This window comes from Manis pentadactyla, chromosome 5, assembly GCF_030020395.1.
Source record: "Manis pentadactyla isolate mManPen7 chromosome 5, mManPen7.hap1, whole genome shotgun sequence".
Lineage (NCBI taxonomy): Eukaryota > Metazoa > Chordata > Mammalia > Pholidota > Manidae > Manis > Manis pentadactyla.
Window position 1 is genome coordinate 150023460 of NC_080023.1, and position 25191 is coordinate 150048650.

Sequence of the window (25191 nt, forward strand, 5' to 3'; positions counted from 1 at the left end):
ACCTATTGAATGAGAATTAAGGAATGAATTGCAAATGTTGAAGCAGTTCCCTCCGAACCTTTGAAGAGAAGGGGGACCTGAGTAGGATTTAGAGTGGGATTAGGATTGCCAGATAAAATACAGAATGCCCAGTTAAATTTGGATTTCAGATGAGCAATGAATAATGCTTTGTGGTAGAACACACATAAACTTGGCCATTGTAAACAAAATGTACAATTCAGTTATATTTAGTACATGGCTAGTTTCATGCAACCAATTACCACTGTCTGGTTGCAGTACATTTTCTTCATCCCCTAAAGAAAACTTCATACCTGTTAAGCAGTCACTCTCTATTTCCTTCTCCCTAGACCCTGGCAACTGCTTTCTGTCTTTAGGGATTTGGCTATTCTGGATGTTTCCCCAAAGTGGAATTACACTATCTAGTCTTTTGTATCTGGTTTCTTTTACTTTGCGTAGTATTATCAAGTTTCATCCACATTACATCATATACCAGTACTTCATTCATTTTATGGCTAAATAATAGTTCATTGTGTGGATATACCATATCTTGTTTATCCATGCCTCAGCTGAGGGACTTTCCCACTTTTTAGCTGTTGGGGGTAGTGCTGCTGTTAACATTTGTGTTTTGTTTGAAAACCTGTTTTCAGTACCTTTGGGTCTTTACCTTGGTGTGGAATTGCTGGGACTTACGTTAATATGCACATCACGCCATTTTACATTCCTAAGGTTCCACTTTCTTCACATCTTTGCTAACACCTGTTATTTTGTTTTGTTTAAATACTAGTGGGTGTGGAGTGGTAGCTTAGGGTTTTGATTTGTACTTCCCTCATGACTAACAGTATTTAGCATTTTTCAGTCTTTCTTTTTTATTAAGATATGATTTATACACACTCTTATGAAGGTTTCACATGAAAAAACAATGTGGTTACTGCATTTACCCATATTATCAAGTCCCCACCCATACCCCAATGCAGTCACTGTCCATCAGTGTAGCAAGATGCCACAGATCCACTATGTGCCTTCTCTGTGCTACACTGTTCTCCCCGTGATCCCCCAAACCATGTGTACTAAACATAATACCCCTCAATCCCCTTCTCCCTCCCTCCCCACCCACCCTCCCACGCCCCTCCCACGCCCCTCCCCTTTGGTAACCACTAGTTCATTCTTTGAGTCTCTGAGTCTGCTGCCATTTTGTTCCTTCAGTTTTGCTTCATTGTTATACTCCACAAATGAGGGAAATCATTTGGCATTTGTCTTTCTCCGCCTGGCTTATTTCACTGAGCATAATGTCCTCCAGCTCCATCCATGTTGTTGCAAATGGTAGGATTTGTTTCTTATGGCTGAATAGTAGTCCATTGTGGATATGTACCACATCTTCTTTATCCATTCTTCTACTGATGGACACTTAGGTTGCTTCCATATCTTGGCTATTGTAAAAAGTGCTGTGATAAACATAGTGGTGCATATGTCTTTTTGAATCTGAGAACTTGTATTCTTTGGGTAAATTCCAAGGAGTGGGATTCCCAGGTCAAATGGTATTTCTATTTTGAGTTTTTAGAGGAACCTCCATATTGCCTTCCACAATGATTGAACTGGCTTACATTCCCACCAGCAGTGTAGGAGGGTTCCCCTTTCTCTGCATCCTTGCCAGCATTTGTTGTTCTTAGTCTTTTCGATGCTGGCCATCCTTACTGGTGTGAGGTGATATCTCACTGTAGTTTTAATTTGCATTTCCCTGATGATTAGTGATGTGGAGCATCTTTTCATATGTCTGTTGGCCATCTGAATTTCTTCTTTGGAGAACTGTCTCTTCATATCCTCTGCCCATTTGTTAATCGTGTTATTTGCTTTTTGGGTGTTGAGGTGTGTAAGTTCTTTATATATTTTAGATGTTAACCCCTTGTCAGATTTGTCATTTACAAATATATTCTCCCATACTGCAGGATGCCTTTTTGTTCTGTTGATGGTGTCCTTTGCCGTACAGAAACTTTTTAGTTTGATGTAGTCCCCATGAGTTCATTTTTGCTTTTGTTTCCCTTTCTCCAGGAGATGCGTTCAGGAAGAAGTTGCTCATGCTTATATTTAGGAGATGTTTGCCTGTGTTGTCTTCTAAGAGTTTTATGATTTCATGACTTATTTTCAAGTCTTTAATCCATTTTGAGTTTCCTTTTGTGTATGGGGTTAAGCCACAGTAATCCAGTTTCATTCTCTTGCATGTAGTTGTCCAGTTTTGCCAACACCAACTCTTGAAGAGGCTGTCATTTGCCCATTGTATGTCCATGGCTCCTTTATCATATATTAATTGACCATATATGGTTGGGTTTATATCAGGGCTCTCTAGTTTGTTCCATTTGTCTATGGGTCTGTTCTTGTGTCAGTACCAAATTGTCTTGATTACTGTGGCTTTGTAGTAGAGGTTGAAGTTGGGGAGCATAATTCCCCCTGCTTTATTCTTCCTTCTCAGGATTGCTTTGGCTGTTCAGGGTCTTTTGTGGTTCCATATGAATTTTAGAACGATTTTCTCTAGTTCGTTGAAGAATGCTGTTGGTATTTTGATAGGAATTGGATTGAATCTATAGATTGCTTTAGGCAGGATGGCCATTTTGACAATATTAATTCTTCCTATCCATGAGCATGGGATGTGTTTCCATTTATTGGTATCTTCTTTAATTTCTGTCATGAGTGTCTTGTAGTTTTCAGAGTATAGGTCTTTCACTTCCTTGGTTAGATTTATTTATAGGTATTTTATTCTTTTTGATGCAACTGTGAATGGAATTGTTTTCCTGATTTCTGTTTCTGCCAATTCATTGTTAATATATAGGAATGCTACAGATTACTGTGTATTAATTTTGTATCCTGCAACTTTGCTGAATTCAGATGTTAGATCTAGTAGTTTTGGAGTGGATTCTTTAGGGTTTTTTATGTACAATATCATGTCATCTGCAAATAGTGACAGTTTAACTTCTTCCTTGCCAATAGGATGCCTTTTATTTCTTTGTGTTGTCTGATTGCCACGGCTAGGACCTCCAGTACTGTGTTGAGTAGAAGTGGGGAAAGTGGGCATCCTTGTCTTGTTGCCAGTCTTAAAGGAAAAGCTTTCAGCTTCTCACTGTTAAGTATAATGTTGGCTGTGGGTTTGTTATATATGGCCTTTATTATGTTGAGGTACTTGCCCTCTATACCCATTTTGTTGAGTTTTTATCATGAATGGATGTTGAATTTTATCAAATTCTTTTTCAGCATCTATGGAGATGATCATGTGTTATTTGTCCTTCTTTTTGTTGATGTGGTGGATGATGTTGATGCATTTTTAAATGTACCATCCTTGCATCCCTGGAATAAATCCTCCTTGGTCATGATGGATGATCTTTTTGATGTATTTTTGAATTTGATTTGCTAATATTTTGTTGAGTATTTTTGCATCTATGTTCATCAGGGATATTGGTCTATAATTTTCTTTTTTTGTGGTGTCTTTGTCTGGTTTTGTTATTCGAGTGATGCTGGCCTCATAGAATGAGTTTGGAAGTATTCCCTCCTCTTCTATTTTTTGGAAAACTTTAAGGAGAATGAGTATTAGGTTTTCACTAAATGTTTGATAAAATTCGGTGGTGAAGCCATCTGGTCCAGGGGTTTGTTCTTAGGTAGTTTTTTGTTTACCAGTTCAATTTCATTGCTGGTAATTGGTCTGTTCAGATTTTCTGCTTCTTCCTTGGTCAGCCTTGGAAGGTTGTATTTTTCTAGGAAGTTGTCCATTTCTTCTAGGTTATCCAGTTTGTTGCCATATAATTTTTCATAGTATTCTCTAATAATTCTTTGTATTTCTGTGGTGTCCCTAGTGATTTTTCCTTTCTCATTTCTGATTCTGCTTGTGTGTGTAGACTCTCTATTTTTCTTGATAAATCTGGCTAGGGGTTTATCTATTTTGTTTATTTTCTCAAAGAACCAACTCTTGCTTTCATTCATTCTTTCTGTTGTTTTATTCTTCTCAATTTTATTTATTTATGCTCTTATCTTTATTATATCCCTCCAACTAACTTTGGGCTTCATTTGTTCTTTTTCTAGTTTCATTAATTGTGAGTTTAGACTGCTTATATGGTATTGTTCTTCTTTCCTGAGGTAGGCCTATACTGCAATATACTTTCCTCTTAGCACAGCCTTGGCTGCATCCCACAGATTTTGTGGTGTTGAATTATTGTTCTCATTTGTCTCCATATATTGCTTGATCTCTGTTTTTATTTGGTCATTGATCCACTGGTTATTTAGGAGCATGTTGTGAAGCCTCCATGTGTTTGTGGGATTTTTCATTTTCTTCACGTAATTTATTTCTAGTTGCAGGTCTGAGAAGCTGGTTGGTACAATTTCAATCTTTTTTAATTTACTGAGGCTCTTTTTGTGGCCTAGTATATGATCTATTCTTGAAAATGTTCCATGTGCACTTGAGAAGAATGTGTATTCTGCTGCTTTTGGGTGTAGAGTTCTATAGATGTCTGTTAGGTCCATCTGTTCTAACGGGTTGTTCAGTGCCTCTGAGTCCTTACTTATTTTCTGTCTGGTTGATCTGTCCTTCAGAGTGAGTGGAGTGTTGAAGTCTCCTAGAATGAATGCTGTTAGTATTTGTTTCACATATGTAGGTGCTCTTGTGTTGGGAGCATATATGTTTATAATGGTTGTATCTTCTTGTTGGATTGACCCCTTTATCATTATGTAATGTCCTTCTTTGTCTCATGACTTTTTTTGTTTTGAAGTCTATTTTGTCTGATACAAGTTCTGCAACTCCTGCTTTTATCCCTCTGTTAGTTACATTAAATATCTTTTTCCATCCCTTCACTTTTAGTCTGTGTATGTCTTTGGGTTTAATGTGAGTGTCTTGTAGGTAGCATATAGATGGGTCTTGTTTTTTTATCCATTCAGTGACTCTGTGTCTTTTGATTGGTGCATTCAGTCCACTTACATTTAGGGTGATTATCAATAGGTATATGTACTTATTGCCATTGCAGACTAGATTTGTGGTACCAAAGGTTCAAGGTTAACTTCCTTACTATCTAAGAGTCTAACTTAACTCACTTCATATGCTGTTACAAACACAATGTAAGGTTTCTTTTCTTTTTCTCCTCCTTTTTCTTCCTCCTCCATTCTTTATATATTAGGTATCATATTCTGTACTCTTTGTCTATTGCTTGATTGACTTTGGGGATAGTTAATTTAATTTTGCATTTGCTTAGTAATTAGCTGTTTTACTTTCTTTACTGTGGTTTTATTACCTCTGGTGACAGCTATTCAACCTTAGGAACACTTCTATCTATAGCAGTCCCTCCAAATTGACTGTAGAGATGATTTGTGGGAGGTAAATTCTCTCAGCTTTTGCCTATCTGGAAATTGTTTAATCCCTCCTTCAAATTTAAATAATAATCTTGCCGGATAAAGTAATCTTGGATTCACGTCCTTCTGCTTCATTGCATTAAATAAATCATGCCACTCCCTTCTGGCCTGTAAGGTTTCTGCTGAGAAGTCTGATGTTAGCCTGATGGGCTTTCCTTTGTATGTGATCTTATTTCTCTCTCTGGCTGCTTTTAGTAGTCTGTCCTTATCCTTGATCTTTGCCATTTTAATTACTATATGTCTTGGTGTTGTCATCCTTGGGTCCCTTATGTTGGGAGATCCATGGATCTCCATAGCCTGAGAGACTATCTCCTTCCCCAGATTGGGGAAATTCTCAGTTACCTCCTCAAAGACACTTTCTGTCTATTTCTCTCTCTCTTCTTCTTCTGGTACCCCTATAATGAGAATATTGTTCCGTTTGGATTGGTCACACAGTTCCCTCAATATTCTTTCATTCTTAGAGATCCTTTTTTCTCTCTGTGCCTCAGCTTCTTTGTATTCCTCTTCTCTAGTTTCTATTTCATGTATCGTCTCTTCCACTGTATCCAATCTGCTTTTAATACCCTTCATTGTGCTCTTCAACGATTGGATCTCTGACCGGAATTCATTCCTGAGTTCTTGAATATCTTTCCGTACCTCCATGTGCATGTTAATGATTTTTATTTTATTATTATTATTATTTTTAATAATTATTTTTTATTGAAGGATAGTTGACACACAGTATTACATTACATGAGTTTCAAGTGTACAACACGGTGGTAGAACATTTATATACATAATTCTAGGTTCCAGCTATCACCCTACCAAGCTGTTACAATATCTTGACTATATTCCTTATGCTATACATTACATCCCGGTTACTTATTTATTTTACCATTGGAAGTCTGTCCTTTTTTTTTTTTTTTTTTTTTTTTTTTTTTGTGAGGGCATCTCTCATATTTATTGATCAAATGGTTGTTAACGACAATAAAATTCTGTATAGGGGAGTCAGTGCTCAATGCACAATCATTATTCCACCCCAAGCCTAATTTTTGTCAGTCTCCAATCTTCTGAGGCATAACAAACAAGTTTTTACATGTAGAACAAATTCTTACATAATGAATAAGTTACATAGTGAACAGTACAAGGGCAGTCATCACAGAAACTTTCGGTTTTGCTCATGCATTATGAACTATAAACAGTCAGTTCAAATATGAATACTCATTTGGTTTTTATACTTGATTTATATGTGGATACCACATTTCTCTCTTTATTATTATTATTTTTAATAAAATGCTGAAGTGGTAGGTAGATACAAGATAAAGGTAGAAAACATAGTTTAGTGTTGTAAGAGAGCACATGTAGATGATCAGGTGTGTGCCTGTAGACTATGTGTTAATCCAAGCTAGACCAGGGCAATAAAACATCCACGTATGCAGAAGATTTCTCTCAGAACGGGGGGGTGAGGTTCTAAGCCTCACCTCTGTTGATCCCCAATTTCTCACCTGATGGCCCCCCTGCGACTGTGCCTGTCTTAGGTTGTTCCTCCCTTGAGGAATCTTACCCGTCTCTGGCTAACCAGTCATCTTCCGGGGCCATACAGGGAAATGTGAAGTTGGTAAGTGAGAGAGAAGCCTTATTGTTTGAAAAAGTTAGCTTTTTACTTCTTTGCATATTTATGCCCTGTGGCTTCTATGCCCAGCATTTGTCTTGAGGTATCTTTACCACTTGGAAGAATTATGATACTCGGTAAATTTGATATGAGGCACGAATTCTATTTAAGGGTTGTAATTAGGAAGGAAGAAGAAAAGCTATAGAAGTAGCAGGCGGAAGAAAACATGGGAAGATTGATTATTTCTTTGATATATCTTCTTGTAGAGTAACTTCAGCATGTATAGGTTTTAAGCTACTACTTAAATTGCACACACACATTAACATAATAGGAGTATAGTTACATAACCAAAGCATATCTGTAATTACCAGCCATCTGCAGTGAAACCAAGAAAACCAGTTAGGCACCTTAGGCATTTGTGAAAACTTATCTATGATATGATGGATATTGTCCAAATGAACTTGAACAGTCTGAGAGAAATCAGACAAATTAAAACAACCCATTCCTGGGGACTGTTCACATGCCATATGTTCTTTTAACAATAAATAGTTTGTAGTTGTAAGACTTTGGAGCGCTACAATTTGCACTTCTCCAAATTCTTGGTTGAGTTCCAACAGTATAGATCCAGTCCAATTTTGTTGTTTTACTGTATGCACAGGCCAGCTTAGATATCTCCTTCCTCATTCCCATGGCAAGTCCAGGAACTGGTGGGATGAGTGCATCTACAGCTGTAGCAGTGCGTGGATCTTTGTTGGGGTTTTTTGATGATCATCTTCTGGCATGAGTCTTCCAGAGAGTGCAGATGTTGGAAGTTCTTTTTCATATTGTATCTTAGTTCATTTTCGGGGTAGCCCAATTAGGCTTTGATCCTCTGTGTAAACACAAACAGACCCTTTGCCTACACTTTTATATGCCCTTTATACCCTTGTGTAGAACTCGTTGGAGGTTACCACACAGGAACTGCCCTTTTTTTTTTTTTTTTTTTTGCTATCACTAATCTACACTTACATGACGAATATTATGTTTACTAGGCTCTCCCCTATACCAGGTCTCCCCTATAAACCCCTTTACAGTCACTGTCCATCAGCATAGCAAAATGTTGTAGAATCACTACTTGCCTTCTCTGTGTTGTACAGCCCTCCCTTTTCTCCTACCCCCCCATGCATGTTAATCTTAATACCCCCCTACTTCTCCCCCCCTTATCCCTCCCTACCCACCCATCCTCCCCAGTCCCTTTCCCTTTGGTACCTGTTAGTCCATTCTTGAGTTCTGTGATTCTGCTGCTGTTTTGTTCCTTCAGTTTTTCCTTTGTTCTTATATTCCACAGATAAGTGAAATCATTTGGTATTTCTCTTTCTCCGCTTGGCTTGTTTCACTGAGCATAATACCCTCCAGCTCCATCCATGTTGCTGCAAATGATTGGATTTGCCCTTTTCTTATAGCTGAGTAGTATTCCATTGTGTATATGTACCACATCTTCTTTATCCATTCATCTATTGATGGACATTTAGGTTGCTTCCAATTCTTGGCTATTGTAAATAGTGCTGCAATAAACATAGGGGTGCATCTGTCTTTCTCAAACTTGATTGCATTCTTAGGGTAAATTCCTAGGAGTGGAATTCCTGGGTCAAATGGTAAGTCTGTTTTGAGCATTTTGATGTACCTCCATACTGCTTTCCACAATGGTTGAACTAACTTACATTCCCACCAGCAGTGTAGGAGGGTTCCCCTTTCTCCACAGCCTCGCCAACATTTGTTGTTGTTTGTCTTTTGGATGGCAGCCATCCTTACTGGTGTGAGGTGATACCTCATTGTAGTTTTAATTTGCATTTCTCTGATAATTAGCGATGTGGAGCATCTTTTCATGTGTCTGTTGGCCATCTGTATTTCTTTTTTGGAGAACTGTCTGTTCAGTTCCTCTGCCCATTTTTTAATTGGGTTATTTGTTTTTTGTTTGTTGAGGCGTGAGAGCTCCTTATATATTCTGGACGTCAAGCCTTTATCGGATGTGTCATTTTCAAATATATTCTCCCATACTGTAGGGATCCTTCTTGTTCTATTGATGGTGTCTTTTGCTGTACAGAAGCTTTTCAGCTTAATATAGTCCCACTTACTCATTTTTGCTGTTGTTTTCCTTGCCCGGGGAGATATGTTCAAGAAGAGGTCACTCATGTTTATGTCTAAGAGGTTTTCGCCTATGTTTTCTTCCAAGAGTTTAATGGTTTCATGGCTTACATTCAGGTCTTTGATCCATTTTGAGTTTACTTTTGTATATGGGGTTAGACAATGGTCCAGTTTCATTCTCCTACATGTAGCTGTCCAGTTTTGCCAGCACCACCTGTTGAAGAGACTGTCATTTCGCCATTGTATGTCCATGGCTCCTTTATCAAATATTAATTGACCATATATGTCTGGGTTAATGTCTGGATTCTCTAGTCTGTTCCATTGGTCTGTGGCTCTGTTCTTGTGCCAGTACCAAATTGTCTTGATTACTATGGCTTTATAGTAGAGCTTGAAGTTGGGGAGTGAGATCCCCCCTACTTTATTCTTCTTTCTCAGGATTGCTTTGGCTATTCGGGGTCTTTGGTGTTTCCATATGAATTTTTGAATTATTTGTTCCAGTTCATTGAAGAATGTTGCTGGTAGTTTCATAGGGATTGCATCAAATCTGTATATTGCTTTGGGCAGGATGGCCATTTTAACGATATTAATTCTTCCTAGCCACGAGCATGGGATGAGTTTCCATCTGTTAGTGTCCCCTTTAATTTCTCTTAAGAGTGACTTGTGGTTTTCAGAGTATAAGTCTTTCACTTCTTTGGTTAGGTTTATTCCTAGGTATTTTATTTTTTTTGATGCAATTGTGAATGGAGTTGTTTTCCTGATTTCTCTTTCTGTTGGTTCATTGTTAGTATATAGGAAAGCCACAGATTTCTGTGTGTTGATTTTGTATCCTGCAACTTTGCTGTATTCCGATATCAGTTCTAGTAGTTTTGGGGTGGAGTCTTTAGGGTTTTTTATGTACAGTATCATGTCATCTGCAAATAGTGACAGTTTAACTTCTTCTTTACCAATCTGGATTCCTTGTATTTCTTTATTTTGTCTGATTGCCGTGGCTAGGACCTCCAGTACTATGTTAAATAACAGTGGAGAGAGTGGGCATCCCTGTCTAGTTCCCGATCTCAGAGGAAATGCTTTCAGCTTCTCGCTGTTCAATATAATGTTGGCTGTGGGTTTATCATAGATGGCCTTTATTATGTTGAGGTACTTGCCCTCTATTCCCATTTTGCTGAGAGTTTTTAACATGAATGGATGTTGAACTTTGTCAAATGCTTTTTCAGCATCTATGGAGATGATCATGTGGTTTTTGTCTTTCTTTTTGTTGATGTGGTGGATGATGTTGATGGACTTTCGAATGTTGTACCATCCTTGCATCCCTGGGATGAATCCCACTTGGTCATGGTGTATGATCCTTTTGATGTATTTTTGAATTCGGTTTGCTAATATTTTGTTGAGTATTTTTGCATCTACGTTCATCAGGGATATTGGTCTGTAGTTTTCTTTTTTGGTGGGGTCTTTGCCTGGTTTTGGTATTAGGGTGATGTTAGCTTCATAGAATGAGTTTGGGAGTATCCCCTCCTCCTCTATTTTTTGGAAAACTTTAAGGAGAATGGGTATTATGTCTTCCCTGTATGTCTGATAAAATTCCGAGGTAAATCCATCTGGCCCGGGGGTTTTGTTCTTTGGTAGTTTTTTGATTACCTCTTCAATTTCGTTGCTGGTAATTGGTCTGTTTAGATTTTCTGTTTCTTCCTGGGTCAATCTTGGAAGGTTATATTTTTCTAGGAAGTTGTCCATTTCTCCTAGGTTTCCCAGCTTGTTAGCATATAGGTTTTCATAGTATTCTCCAATAATTCTTTGCATTTCCGTGGGGTCCGTCGTGATTTTTCCTTTCTCGTTTCTGATACTGTTGATTTGTGTTGATTCTCTTTTCTTCTTAATAAGTCTGGCTAGAGGCTTATCTATTTTGTTTATTTTCTCGAAGAACCAGCTCTTGGTTTCATTGATTTTTGCTATTGTTTTATTCTTCTCAATTTTATTTATTTCTTCTCTGATCTTTATTATGTCCCTCCTTCTGCTGACCTTAGGCCTCATCTGTTCTTCTTTTTCCAATTTCGATAATTGTGACATTAGACCATTCATTTGGGATTGCTCTTCCTTTTTTAAATATGCTTGGATTGCTATATACTTTCCTCTTAAGACTGCTTTTGCTGTGTCCCACAGAAGTTGGGGCTTAGTGTTGTTGTTGTCATTTGTTTCCATATATTGCTGGATCTCCATTTTGATTTGGTCATTGATCCATTGATTATTTAGGAGCGTGTTGTTAAGCCTCCATGTGTTTGTGAGCCTCTTTGCTTTCTTTGTACAGTTTATTTCTAGTTTTATGCCTTTGTGGTCTGAAAAGTTGGTTGGTAGGATTTCAATCTTTTGGAATTTTCTGAGGCTCTTTTTGTGGCCTAGTATGTGGTCTATTCTGGAGAATGTTCCATGTGCACTTGAGAAGAATGTATATCCCGCTGCTTTTGGATGTAGAGTTCTATAGATGTCTATTAGGTCCATCTGCTCTACTGTGTTGTTCAGTGCTTCCGTGTCCTTACTTATTTTCTGCCCAGTGGATCTATCCTTTGGGGTGAGTGGTGTGTTGAAGTCTCCTAGAATGAATGCATTGCAGTCTATATCCCCCTTTAGTTCTGTTAGTATTTGTTTCACATATGCTGGTGCTCCTGTGTTGGGTGCATATATATTTAGAATGGTTATATCCTCTTGTTTGACTGAGCCCTTTATCATTATGTAGTGTCCTTCTTTATCTCTTGTTACTTTCTTTGTTTTGAAGTCTATTTTGTCTGATATTAGTACTGCAACCCCTGCTTTCTTCTCACTGTTGTTTGCTTGAAATATGTTTTTCCATCCCTTGACTTTTAGTCTGTACATGTCTTTGGGTTTGAGGTGAGTTTCTTGTAAGCAGCATATAGATGGGTCTTGCTTTTTTATCCATTCTTTTACTCTGTGTCTTTTGATTGGTGCATTCAACCCATTAACATTTAGGGTGACTATTGAAAGATATGTACTTATTGCCATTGCAGGCTTTAAATTCGTGGTTACCAAAGGTTCAAGGTTAGCCTCTTTAGTATCTTACTGCCTAACTTAGCTCGCTTATTGAGCTGTTATATACACTGTCTGGAGATTCTTTTCTTCTCTCCCTTCTTGTTCCTCCTCCTCGATTCTTCATATGTTGGGTGTTTTGTGCTGTGCTCTTTCTAGGAGTGCTCCCATCTAGAGCAGTCCCTGTAAGATGTTCTGTAGAGGTGGTTTGTGGAAAGCAAATTCCCTCAGCTTTTGTTTGTCTGGGAATTGTTTAATCCCACCGTCATATTTGAATGATAGTCGTGCTGGATACAGTATCCTTGGTTCAAGGCCCTTCTGTTTCATTGTATTAAATATATCATGCCATTCTCTTCTGGCCTGTAGGGTTTCTGTTGAGAAATCTGACGTTAGCCTGATGGGTTTCCCTTTATAGGTGACCTTTTTCTCTCTAGCTGCCTTTAACACTCTTTCCTTGTCCTTGATCTTTGCCATTTTAATTATTATGTGTCTTGGTGTTGCCCTTCTTGGATCCTTTCTGTTGGGGGTTCTGTGTATTTCCGTGGTCTGTTTGATTACTTCCTCCCCCAGTGTGGGGAAGTTTTCAGCAATTATTTCTTCTAAGATACTTTCCATCTCTTTGCCTCTCTCTTCTTCTTCTGGGACCCCTATAATACGGATATTGCTCCTTTTAGATTGGTCACACAGTTCTCTTAATATTGTTTCATTCCTGGAGATCCTTTTGTCTCTCTCTATGTCAGCTTCTATGCGTTCCTGTTCTCTGATTTCAATTCCATCAATGGCCTCTTGCATCCTATCCATTCTGCTTATAAACCCTTCCAGAGTTTGTTTCATTTCTGCGATCTCCTTTCTGGCATCTGTGATCTCTTTCCGGACTTCATCCCATTTTTCTTGCGTATTTCTCTGCATCTCTGTCAGCATGTTTATGATTCTTATTTTGAATTCTTTGTCAGGAAGACTGGTTAGGTCTGTCTCCTTCTCTGGTGTTGTCTCTGTGATCTTTGTCTGCCTGTAGCTTTGCCTTTTCATGGTGATAGGAATAGTCTGCAGAACTGGGACGAGTGACGGCTGGAAGGACTTCCTTTCTTGTTGGTTTGTGGCCCTCCTCTCCTGGGAGAACAGCGGCCTCTAGTGGCTTGTGCTGCGCAGCTGCGCGCAGACAGGGTTTCTGCTTCCTGCCCGGCTGCTATGGAGTTAATCTCCGCTGTTGCTGTGGGCGTGGCCTGGCTCGGGCAGCTACTCCAAAATGGTGGAGTCGCGTTGGAGCAGGAGCTGCTGGGAGGCTATTTATCTCCGTAAGGGGCCTCCCTGCTCCCTGCAGCCCAGGGGTTAGGGTGCCCAGAGATCCCGGATTCCCTACCTCTGGATTAAGTGACCCGCCCTGCCCCTTTAAGACTTCCAAAAAGCACCCGCCAAAACAAAACAACGACCACAAAAAAAAACAAGAAAAAAAATTTTTTTAATTAAAAAAAAAAAAAAAAAATTTTAATTAAAAAAAAAAAGGTGGTCGTTCGTTTTTCTTTATTCTCCGGTGCCAGCCTCAGGCCTCTGCTCACCGGTCTTTCTGCCCTGTTTCCCTAATATTGGGGTCCCTGTCCCTTTAAGACTTCCAAAAAGCGCTCGCCAAAACAAAGCAGCAAAACAGCAAAAAAAAAAAAATGGTCGCGCGCTTTTCTTATGTCCTCTGTCGCCCAGCCTTCAGTGCCTGCTCACTGTTCTTGCTGCCCTGTTTTCCCAGTATCGAGGGCCCTGCACTCTGGCCCGGATGGCTGGGGCTGGGTGTTTGGCAGCCCTGGGCTCCGTCTCCCTCCCGCTCTGCCTGCTCTTCTCCCGCCGGGAGCTGGGGGGAGGGGCGCTCGGCTCCCGCGGGGCCGGGGCTTGTATCTTACCCCCTTCACGAGGCGCTGGGTTCTCTCAGGTGTGGATGTGGTCTGGATATTGTCCTGTGTCCTCTGGTCTTTATTCTAGGAAGGGTTGTCTTTGTTATATTTTCATAGATATATGTTGTTTTGGGAGGAGATTTCCGCTGCTCTACTCACGCCGCCATCTTCCGCCCCCTCCTGTGATTTTTATTTTGAACTCCCTTTCAGGAAGAGTCATGAGGTCCATGTCATCTTTCTCAGGAGTTGTATTAATTTTACTCTGTATCAGTTTCCTTTGGCGTTTTATATTTGTATATGGCACCCTCTAGTGTCCGGAAGTTCTACTCTCTGGAGCTGCTCAGCCCCTGAAGCAATGTCGGGGGTCGCAGGGGAGTGGTATTGCTGCCTGGGGGGAGGAAAGAGCTGTTTCCTGCTTCCCAGCTGCTATGCCTGTCTCCACTGCCTGAACCAGTGGGCCGAGCACACAGGTATAAGCCTGTGTGCTTTGCGTTTGTAGTTGCTGTAGACAGATCTTCCCTCTGGCTGGCCTAATGCCAGGGTAGGGTTTGCTGGTTTGCGAGCCAGGTGGGGCTGCCGGGAGAAAGGCGCAGTAGGCTGCCTATCACAGAGGGGTTCTTTGGAGCTGTGTAGCCAGCCAGGGAGCTGAAGCACCTGGAAATCGTGAAAGCTCCCAACCTGCTGGGGAGCATGCACCCGGACAATTTTGCCTACCTGTCCTTTCTCCTGAGCAGTAAGCTCTATGCAGTCCTTGCCTCTTTAGCAGCCCTCTTGCTAAGGGCTTCCTTTTTAGGAAGTCCCTCAGACTGCCCACCTTTCTTTTGTCCCAGAGCAGCTGGATATGGATCCCTGCTTTCCACAAGTGGCTGGAATCTCAGTGTCTCCAGGAATTCTGCCTGTCTTAGCTTTCCAATCCCCTAATCACAAGTATCATGAAAGCACCATGAAATGTAGATTTGTGCTCCCAGAGCAGATCTCTGGAGTTAGGTATTCAGCAGTCCCAGGCCTCCACTCCTTCCCTGCTTGTTTCTCTTCCTGCCTCCCGTGAGCTGGGGTGGGGGAAGGGCTTGGGTCCCACTGGGCCACAGCTTTGGCACGTTACCATGTTCCGTGAAGTCTGGTCTTTTCTCCAGGTGTATACAGTCTGGCACAGTCCTCTTTCCTGTTGCTCTTTCAGGATTAGTTGTATTAATTATATTTTCGTATTATATGCGGTTTTAGGAGGAAGCCTTTGTCTCACCTCTCACGCCGCAATCCCTAATCTCGTATTTTTCAATCTTAGCAATATTAAGTCTAATCCATGAGCCCAGGATGTTTTTCCATTTATTTAGGCCTTCTTTAATTTCTTTCACCAACATTTTGTAGTTTTCGGTGTACAAGTTCTGAGGAAATGGTTCAGTAGTCAGATATAAATTGGAAGATTCAGGAAAGAGACAAGAACAGATGGAATAAGGCTTGAGAAGAAGGATGCAGTTAGGGTCACGTATGTGTATGAAGAGCCTTGCTGCCTCACCTGGGTTCCCATGGAATTTTGTTGACACTGCTTTTAAGGCACTGAGTAAATAGTATTCAAACCCTTTGTCCATCTCCTTGTTTTGAGACTGCGAGTCTCTTAAAAGTAAGAACTATACCCATTGGGTGCCTTGTTTTGAGCCTGTAAGTTTCCTGAAAGTAAAAATTGTGTTCACCTGTGCTTTTCAGAGTGCCTTCCTTGTACATATTAAGTCCTTGAAGAGTCAGTTGGCTCCAAGTGTGTAAGATTGTAGGCTTCTGGCCCACACCTGTGCTCTGGCCTTTTTGCGTACCTCTCACTAGTGGGTAACTACAATAGGCTGGGACAGCTGACTTTCATTTTAACTAGCTCTAAGAAGAATGCACACAAGTCAATTTTTATTTCATGGATGGACAAGTATCTCAATTTAGAAATTACAAGAAGTATTGTACTTCTTTAAAAGCCATCGTGCCCAATTTATAAAATTGCTTAGTGCATTGGTGTTCCACCCACTCTCTGAGGTTAAGTGCTTTTCTCTTACTTGACAGGTAATCTTCTCTTCTTCTTTTGATTCTGTAACCTGTTTGAGCCTTATGTTTAAAATATGTGTAGCTGCCAGAATTAACTTTCCATTACATTTTCGTGAGACTCAAAAACCAGGTTGCATACCTCAGCTTCTTTGTAGGCCAAAGGAAGGTGGATGCCGAGGTGTTCAAAAAGTGTCATGGTCACCTTATTCTCTTCCAAATTATCCCTCCACACTTACCCACCCTCAGGTTTTTAGTCTTCAACAACAAAAAGGTTTGCATGGCTGCTTTAAGTTCCAAGGAAGCACAGACAGAACCTTCCAGATAGAAAGACCAGTTTGTCCCAGTTTGCCCGGGGCTTTTCTGGTTTTAACACTGAAAACACCTCAGTCCTTGGTAACTTGGTTGGTCACCTCACCTCTGGATTCCTTCTCAGTCCTTCCCTTGCACTTTCCCTTATTCAGTCTGAGTACAAGGAAGCAGAGGAGAAAGGTCTTTCTCCCTCTGGACATCCGGTCCCATAGGGGCTGTCAGTTGCAAGAAATACTCTGAGCATTGTATCTAGAGCTTCATTCCTCTCTCATACCATCCTTTGACCTCAGGAACCCAGTTCAATTGTTTAATTACTTATATCAACTTTAAACATATGAAAGGAAAAAAAAAACATATCCCACTACACTAATAATACACTGCATATTTAAAATTTCTGCATGTCCATTATTACATCCCAAACTATTCATGTGTATGTATTCCTAGGTGTAGATTTTTAATGAATCTGTGATCATAATACTTGTTTTGTGTTCTTTTTATTTTATATATCTTTGTATTTTTCTCTGTAGTCGTTTTTATCATTTAAGTGACAAGTACACCAAGAATTAACATGTGTCACTCACTCAAGTTTGTTTTTTACAGTGTGGGTAGTGGGATTAACTGAAGTCTTAAGGTAGATCTAACCCAGGGGCTTAGACCTGGGTGAAGAACTTTGAGACTTCTGTGGTAATAAGATTATTCAGATTTATAAAATAAAAGACTTCTTAAAGGGTGATATAAGGGCCTGTGATGAAACTGTTCCATATCTTGACTATGGTAATGATTACACAAATCTACATATAGAATAAAATTGTGTAAAACTATACAGGCACACACAAATGAGTGTATGTAAAGCTGGTGAATTCTAAATGAGGCCATGGATTGGATCATTGTCCACTTCACAGTTGTACATAAATGTACAGTAAGTTTAAAAATTAACAATTTCTCAGAAGAGAGCTTTGAAATCCTTGTGAGTTACTTAGTAATATGTTATACATACATAGTTAATTTTTCTCCTTAAAGAATTCCCCTCCCTCAAAGAAAAGGCGGAAAGAAAATGTCAAGGGAAAAACCGAGACTACTAGTTTATTTCTAAGTAGTTTGTACTTTAATACTCATCTTCGATGTCTTCAGGAAGTGATTTGCAAAGATAGTCCCTTGTGTAGTACAAGATAGTGGGAATCCCCTTGAAGGGTGAATTGCCTCTAAGTGGTTCAGAATTGCTTTTGTCATCTAAGAGGTTAATGGCAGACTTTTTATTAGTGTCATTTCTTTCCCTGATTATAAGCCTTTTATGACTTCCCTCTGACCAGAAGCTTTCAAACTTCTTTTACTACAGCCCTTAGTAAGAAATGTCTTTTAAAAGAGGGCATTACGATTAGCATGTATAGTGCGTGGGGGGCACGGGGAGGGCTGGTCTGTGCAACACAGAGAAGACAAGCAGTGATTTTACAGCATCTTACTACGCAGATGGACAGTGACTGTGAAGGGGTATGTGGGGGGACTTGGTGAAGGGGGGAGCCTAGTGAGCATAATGTTCTTCATGTAATTGTAGATTAATGATACCAAAATAATAATAAAAAAAAAAGAAATGTCTTTTACATCAAAACCCAGAATAATAGACAGACAGACATACACACAGCTAGAAATTCAGTTTTCATCAATATATCTGAAACAGAAGTTTCACAAAACACTGCTCATCCTCTTGTGTGGTGAACTCTGACATTTTCTTTCTCTCCTATTTAATTAAGAAAAATGCTTGTTATATCTCAGTTATGTGAGTTGTTGATTCTTGATCTTTCTGTCCTTTGGAAAACCTGCCTCAGCCCACCAGGTAGTCTGCACCTTGGCATAACATTCAAGGCCCTCCTCAACTGACTCCATCTGTCCTTCCAGACCTATCACCTCCTCCCCCTCTAGCTAAGTGATATATTCAGCATTTCCTGAACCTGTCTCACTGTCCCATCTCTACGCAGAGACTCTTACTTGGCCTTTATACCCTTTTGTCCTTCCCATTTTATTGTTCTTGCCTCCTGGCTCCTATAATCAAGCATATATGGGTTGATCATACCATTAGTATGTAGAATCTGTCTCTCTTCAGAGTTGCCCATGAGGTTAGGCATGTGTCTTAGTTGGCTCCAATTCAAATGTTGTTACTCTTGTGAATTCTTCCCTGACTTCTGGGTATACTTTTGGCTAAAGTTTTTCAATTTTTCTCATCAAGAGCAATAATAAATATATTTTATTGTGGACCTAGCATATATTTTTGTTACACATTTGTATAAAACTGAAGTTGCATGAAATAATGTCCATACTATATGCACATTGATATTTCATATTCTCTTTTAGTTAATATTTCTTGTCTTCAACTTGTAACTTGATTTCAGTACCACATATTGAAAAACATTGACTTTATCCTTTCCCACTCTGAATATCATCTGCAGAAAGCTCTGTTACAAACCTTTATATTCCATAATCACTGTTGGAAGGAAGTCTATAATGCATTAGAACTTGAGAACAGGACCATTCCAATTCTTTCTTCTTTTTCCCCTGTAGGAGGACTTGTAGAGAATATTTATTGTAGCATTTTTTTTCATAGTAAAAAATTACAAATAACAAGTAATAGGGCAATGGAGAAGTAAACTGTCTTTTAGTCATACAATTGAATACTGTGAAGTATTTCATATTCAAATGAATAAACCAGATATACACATTTAAACATGGAAAACCTTAAAATAATGCTTAATGGAAAAGCAAGTTACAAGATGGCATGCATGCTATATAATAATTAAGGTATTAAGATATATTAAAAATACATAAAGTTAGAAAAATACATAAAGCTACTGCATGTTGTCTGTGGATACATACGTACCACTACTAAACTGAATGAGAGACACCAGCTTCAGATAGAGCTTGCCTCTTGGTAAAAAAGAAGAAATAGGATTAGTAGTCGCCTTTGTTTATATCTTTAAATTTTGTTCTTAACACTGAAATGAGAAGTAAACATGGCAAAATGTTAGCATTTGCCAAAACTAGGTGGGGGGGGCGTATAAGAGTGTTTATTATATCACATTCTTCATCTTTTTATCTGAACTACTCTGAAAAAAAATCTCTATAATGAAAATAGCCTTATATGTTATCTGCTTATAAACCTCTATTATCCTGCTATCTCATAATTCCATTATCTGGCTCCAGGCTACTTCTTTGAACTGCAGGGCACTTTAGCCATGATCTATGGTCCCAGTTTATATTCAGACTTAGTCTTTCTTGTGCCTAGATAACAAATTTGGAGAAGGGGGCTCTAAGTTGTAAGTATTTAGTGGACAGTGTTTGCAAGAATGTAGGTAACGTGGCCATTTCCTTAGCTGGGCTGATGGGAAAGTTTTCCTGGACTGTTTGTATTTTCATATGTTGAGCCATTCTATTTTTCTGGATAAAACGTTGAGACAGAAGGCACTTGACCTTAAAAAATCAGGGGTATTAGAACTAGAGAGATGATAAGATCATACAAAGATTCTTCCTGAATGCATAATCACTTATTTTAATTTGCATATTTCAGTTTCATCTCCAGTCCTAATTTGTTTTTGGTCATCTTTCCCCTCACTCATTCTTTACCATTATTATTATTATTATTATTATTATTATTAGACTACATATATATATATATTTATTTATTTTTATTCATTTTGTTATCATTAATCTGCAAATACGTGAAGAACATTATGTTTACTAGACTCCCCCCATCACCAAGTCCCCCCAACAAACCCCATTACAGTCACTGTCCATCAGCGTAGTAAGATGCTATAGAATCACTACTTGTCTTTTCTGTTGCACATCCCTCTCCAAGCCCCCCCCACATTATACATGCTAATCGTAAGGCCCTGTTTCTTTTTTCCCACCCTTATCCCTCCCTTCCCACCCATCCTCCCCAGTCCCTTTCCCTTTGGTAACTGTTAATCCATTCTTGGGTTCTGTGATTTCTACTGCTGTTTTGTTCCTTCAGTTTTCCTTTGTTCTTATACTCCACATATGAGTGAAATCATTTGGTACTTGTCTTTCTCCGCCTGGCTCATTTCACTGAGCATAATACCCTCTAGCTCCATCCATGTTGTTGCGAATGGTAGGATCTGTTTTTTTCTTATGGCTGCGTAATATTCCATTGTGTATATGTACCACATCTTCTTTATCCATTCATCTACTGATGGACATTTAGGTTGCTTACATATTTTGGCTATTGTAAATAGTGCAGCGATAAACATAAGGGTGCATCTGTCTTTTTCAAATTGGAGTGCTGCATTCTGGGGGTAAATTCCTAGAAGTGGAATTCCTGGGTCAAATGGTATTTCTATTTTGAGCATTTTGAGGAACCTCCATACTGCTTTGCACAATGGTTGAACTAATTTACATTCCCACCAGCAGTGTAGGAGGGTTCCCCTTTCTCCACAACCTCGCCAATATTTGTTGTTGTTTGTCTTTTCGATGATGGCGATCCTTACTGGTGTGAGGTGATATCTCATTGTGGTTTTAATTTGCATTTCTCTGATGACAGGCAATGTGGAGCATCTTTTCATGTGTCTGTTGGCCATCTGGATTTCTTCTTTAGAGAACTGTCTGTTCAACTCCTCTGCCCATTTTTTAATTGGATTATTTGTTTTTTGTTTGTTGAGGCGTATGAGCTCTTTATATATTTTGGATATCAATCCTTTATCAGATCTGTCATTTATGAATATGTTCTCCCATACTGTAGGATACCTTTTTGTTCTATTGATGGTGTCCTTTGCTGTACAGAAGCTTTTTAGCTTGATGTAGTCCCACTTGTTCATTTTTGCCTTTGTTTCCCTTGCCCGGGGAGATATGTTCATGAAAAAGTCACTCATGTTTATGTCCATGAGATTTTTGGCTATGTTTTTTTCTAAGAGTTTTATGGTTTCATGACTTACATTCAGGTCTTTGATCCATTTGGAGTTTACTTTTGTGTATGGGGTTAGACAGTGATCCAGTTTCATTCTCTTACATGTAGCTGTCCAGTTTTGTCAGCACCATCTGTTGAAGAGACTGTCATTTCCCCATTGTATGTCCATATAGCCACATTAATTTTAAGTTTGGAAGAACTTACTCCTTAAAAATGAATGATATCAAACCTTGCCTAAGTAACAGAAAAAAAAAGAATAGTTGTCAGGTAACCATATAACTTTTTGGTAAATCCTTCAGGTTAAGTGGTGTCCAAATAGATAGTGACCAGAGTGGTTTATGAAAATTTAGAATCTGAGTCCCAGCTTAACCTCTCTCTGAGCCTCAGTTTCCTCACCTGCATAGTGAGGTTATTAGTGTCCACTTTAGGGCTAACCAGTTGATAAGGTTTAAACAGAATAAAGGACCTAGTGGCCTCGTCTCAGCTATTTTGTGTGTGTGCCTGCCTCCTTGGCCAGAGTTGTGTTTTTGCTACTAGAGTGTCCTTGTCTAAGGACTCACGAGAAGAGTGAGACTTGTGTTTGCTGAGACATAGTGTAGATAAAGCCCTTTAAGTCATTGTACTAATTGAAGGAGCAAGTCAAATTCTCTCAAGTATCTGAGGTGGAATTTTTTAAAGTTATGAGACAGCAAAAATTTGAAAGCCCTGAGGTCAGCCTTTGCCCTTCTCGTCCTGGTCATCTCTCAAACCCAATCACAGGAGCAGGTGTCTGGGAATAGCTGAGCCAGGGGCTAGAGGCAAAGGGCAGCTGTCCTGAGGGTGGTCACACATGGGCAACTTCATCTCATGCTGCCATTTACTGATGAGTTGGGTAATCACAAAAGTTTTGAAGAATTTTCCATTTGGCTTCATCTGCCAGGAAGTTCTTCATGGCTCCAAGAAGACCCCTGCCCAACTTGTTCTGGTCCTGGCATTTAAGTTCTTGGAGAAATTAATTTCATGATATGTAGAATAAATCAAAGTTAAAAGACCACAGAGTGAAATGTCCAAGAAGTTAGTAAAGATATAGGAAGAATGTAAATGTCAGTGAAATCAGTGCCTCCCACTAGGAAATCAAATCAATACTATAGGGAGTCAGCGCTGTTACCTCAGCCCCACTTCGTTTTTTGTCCCAGAAAGAGAGAAAAGTCCTAAGATGTGGGTGGTGGGGTACCTTTACCTTATAATATTAACCACCTCTCCGTCTGCTGATATAACAAAGTTTCTCTGTTTTTCTTACCAAAGCCCCCTGCCTATCAGGGCAATGATGGGAGGAGAGAACTGCCATTGCCAGTGGGAAAAAACCCCTCCCAAACCCCAGCTCTGGGGAACTTCACTGTTTTACCCACAGCCAGCTCACTTCTCTTGCTCATCTGTTATGTCACCCTCTGTGTCAGTATCATGTCTTTTTTCCTTTGATGTCTTAGGCTTGCTTTTCCAGGAGAAATGTTTTGTTTCCTTGGTCTGTCCTTGGTCTGGGACACATACACACAGACACATACACACCACACACACACATTCCCAGATATATATTCATTTTAATGCCTTCATATTTAATTAAAGGCAATGGCTTAATTTTACATTTAGAACAAAGCAAAACCTTAACAGGAAGCCACTGTCCTATTGGATAGGAGAACTGAAGGAAATGGTGCTCTAAATGTGGTTTGGTTTCTTGGTTGGAAGGAAGTACAAACCAGGGCCCTGAGAATGTTTGCAGGTGTAATTTCAGACACTATTGAATTAGCGAACTAGTCCATGTTGATCAGCCAGATCAAAGAGATGGCATGTATGCCTTAAAAAGTGAGAAGTACTAGGAGTTTCAACACAGGTTCACAATGAACAGGAGACTTTAAGCCAGAGGTTCTCTGCCCCAGCAGATTCATCTCCCTCTTTTAATAATAAATATTTTGTAATGTTCTTTATACTGTCTTGAACTTAAAGTCAAAGATAATATAACTTAGCTATATACATTATTTTTTAAAAAGCAATGTATTGTGTGTAGATATATGCGCACACACATAACATTCATACATGCATACATACACACATACATGCACATACAGTACAGATGCCCTAAGAGTATATATGGGAGAAATTATAAAGTGTGATAACTCGTGTAAATGTTTGGGTATGACCATATTGGAAGGCATAAAGAAGTAATTGGAAGCTTTTACTGACATGTAGAATCACCTAGAATATAGACTACTATAAATGCAAATTGTCAAGAGTTTTAGCATCACTGTTGGTGATGTGGTTTTCAGAACTAACAAACACATTTTCTTGAACATCTGAACCAAAGTACAATCTTCCTGTGATTTACATTCATGTTCCCTTCCTAGAAAATTCAGTGTAACATTAAAACCATGTTAAAAAATACTTTGTGTTTATATGTAAAACTGAGGAGCTAAGTTGAGGTAATGTGTGAAGGTTCCATGGCAGATCTTTAATGTGTAGAAAACTGCCCACTAAAATGTTGCTGGATGCCCAACATTCCTGGCCTCTCCAAGTGGCACCTATTGATCATAACCGTACATGCCCACTATTAGGGCATTTGATCATGACAACACAAAGACCCCAGCAGGTAGCCAGGCCCTTACTGGGCTAACAGAATTTTTCATGGCCTTGTCTGCCAGATGGAAAAGCAATAGCTGGTTGGCCTCACACAGGAGTTCAGCTCCATTGGAGAGGCCAGCCACTGGGAGGGATATTTCTTCTGTACTTCTCCAGAGAGTACCAAAGTCTGTTGTACATTGGTTTTTTTTTTTCTTCCAGTTTTATTGAGCTATAATTGACACATACACCATTGTAAAAGTTTAAGGTGTACAACATAATGATTTGATATTTGTATAATGGCAAAATGATTATAAGTTTTAATTTAACACCCACTGCCTTACATTGTTACATATTTTTTTATTGTAATGAGAACTTGTAAAATCTACTCTTTTAGCAGCTATCAAATATTTCAGTGTTTGTAACTATTGTCACCCTGATGTACATTATATCCCCAGAGCTTATATATCTTGTAACTGGAAGTTTGTACCCTTTGACCACCTTACCCATTTCTTCTATCTTGGGTATTGGCTATTAAAATGACTATTTGGATTAGATGTCCTTTGAAGGTGCTTTTCAACTCTAAGATTTTCTATTCCTCAATAATGATGTTTTTGATTCTTCTCATTGTTTTCATTTTAATAAGAACATGTAATTGCATTGATAATTGTTAAACAACAAATATGTCTGACACCCCTGTGATTATTTTCTGTGACCTTTTCCATTCTAAACTCTCTGGCTTAGTCTTGTTCTTTCTCTGAGCTCAGGCACCTTGACCCTCCTTGCCTGTGGGGAGGCCCTTGCAGAGCTGATAGGCTCTTGCTCCAGCTGTCAGCCAGAGAACCAGCAATCCTTGCCCACCTGTTCAGTCTGCAGTAGGAATTGCCTCTGTGACTTTTCAGTGACTCATTTTTTCCCAGCATCCCACTAGGATACAAAGACAGTGAGTGCAGACCATGAGAGTGTGTGTGGAAGTTTTTGTTACCCTGTTTGATTCTCTTCTCTTAGTAATCAACTCCTAAAAGTTTAGAATTGAATTTTAACTTGTCTAATACCAAGTTTTATTTTTTATTTAAGGTTATTTCTGATGCTTGGAAATTATCCTTTCAGCCACAAAGATGGTAATAAATCTTTGTCTCCCACAGTTCAGACCAAGAATTTACTGCAACAAGGTAATCAAAAGGAGTATATGCACATAAATAAATATATGATAACCATTTTTCATGTTTTTTCCCCATTTCCTGCCTTGTGTATGTGGACTTAATTCAGGCTTATTATGCTTTCCACCCTCACTGTTTAGATCCCACCAGGTGATATTTAGGTAAGCATGAGTGAGGCTGCAGCTTTAGAGT

The 25191-nt window shown here is 39.2% G+C and overlaps 1 protein-coding gene across 6 annotated transcripts in view; it reads left to right on the plus strand.

The window, feature by feature from the left end:
• UBOX5 (U-box domain containing 5) overlaps positions 1-25191 on the plus strand; it is a 47016-nt gene that overhangs the window by 14072 nt on the left and 7753 nt on the right. For 5 of the 6 annotated variants that reach the window (XM_036924657.2, XM_036924656.2, XM_036924660.2 and 2 more), the window contains one exon: positions 24917-25011. In XM_036924657.2, the coding sequence (XP_036780552.1) occupies positions 24958-25011 (54 nt within the window). In that variant the 5' untranslated portion in view covers positions 24917-24957. Of the gene's footprint in view, positions 1-23056; positions 24783-24916; positions 25012-25191 lie in introns of those variants that run through there. The other variant, XM_036924659.2, reaches the window with a different exon arrangement.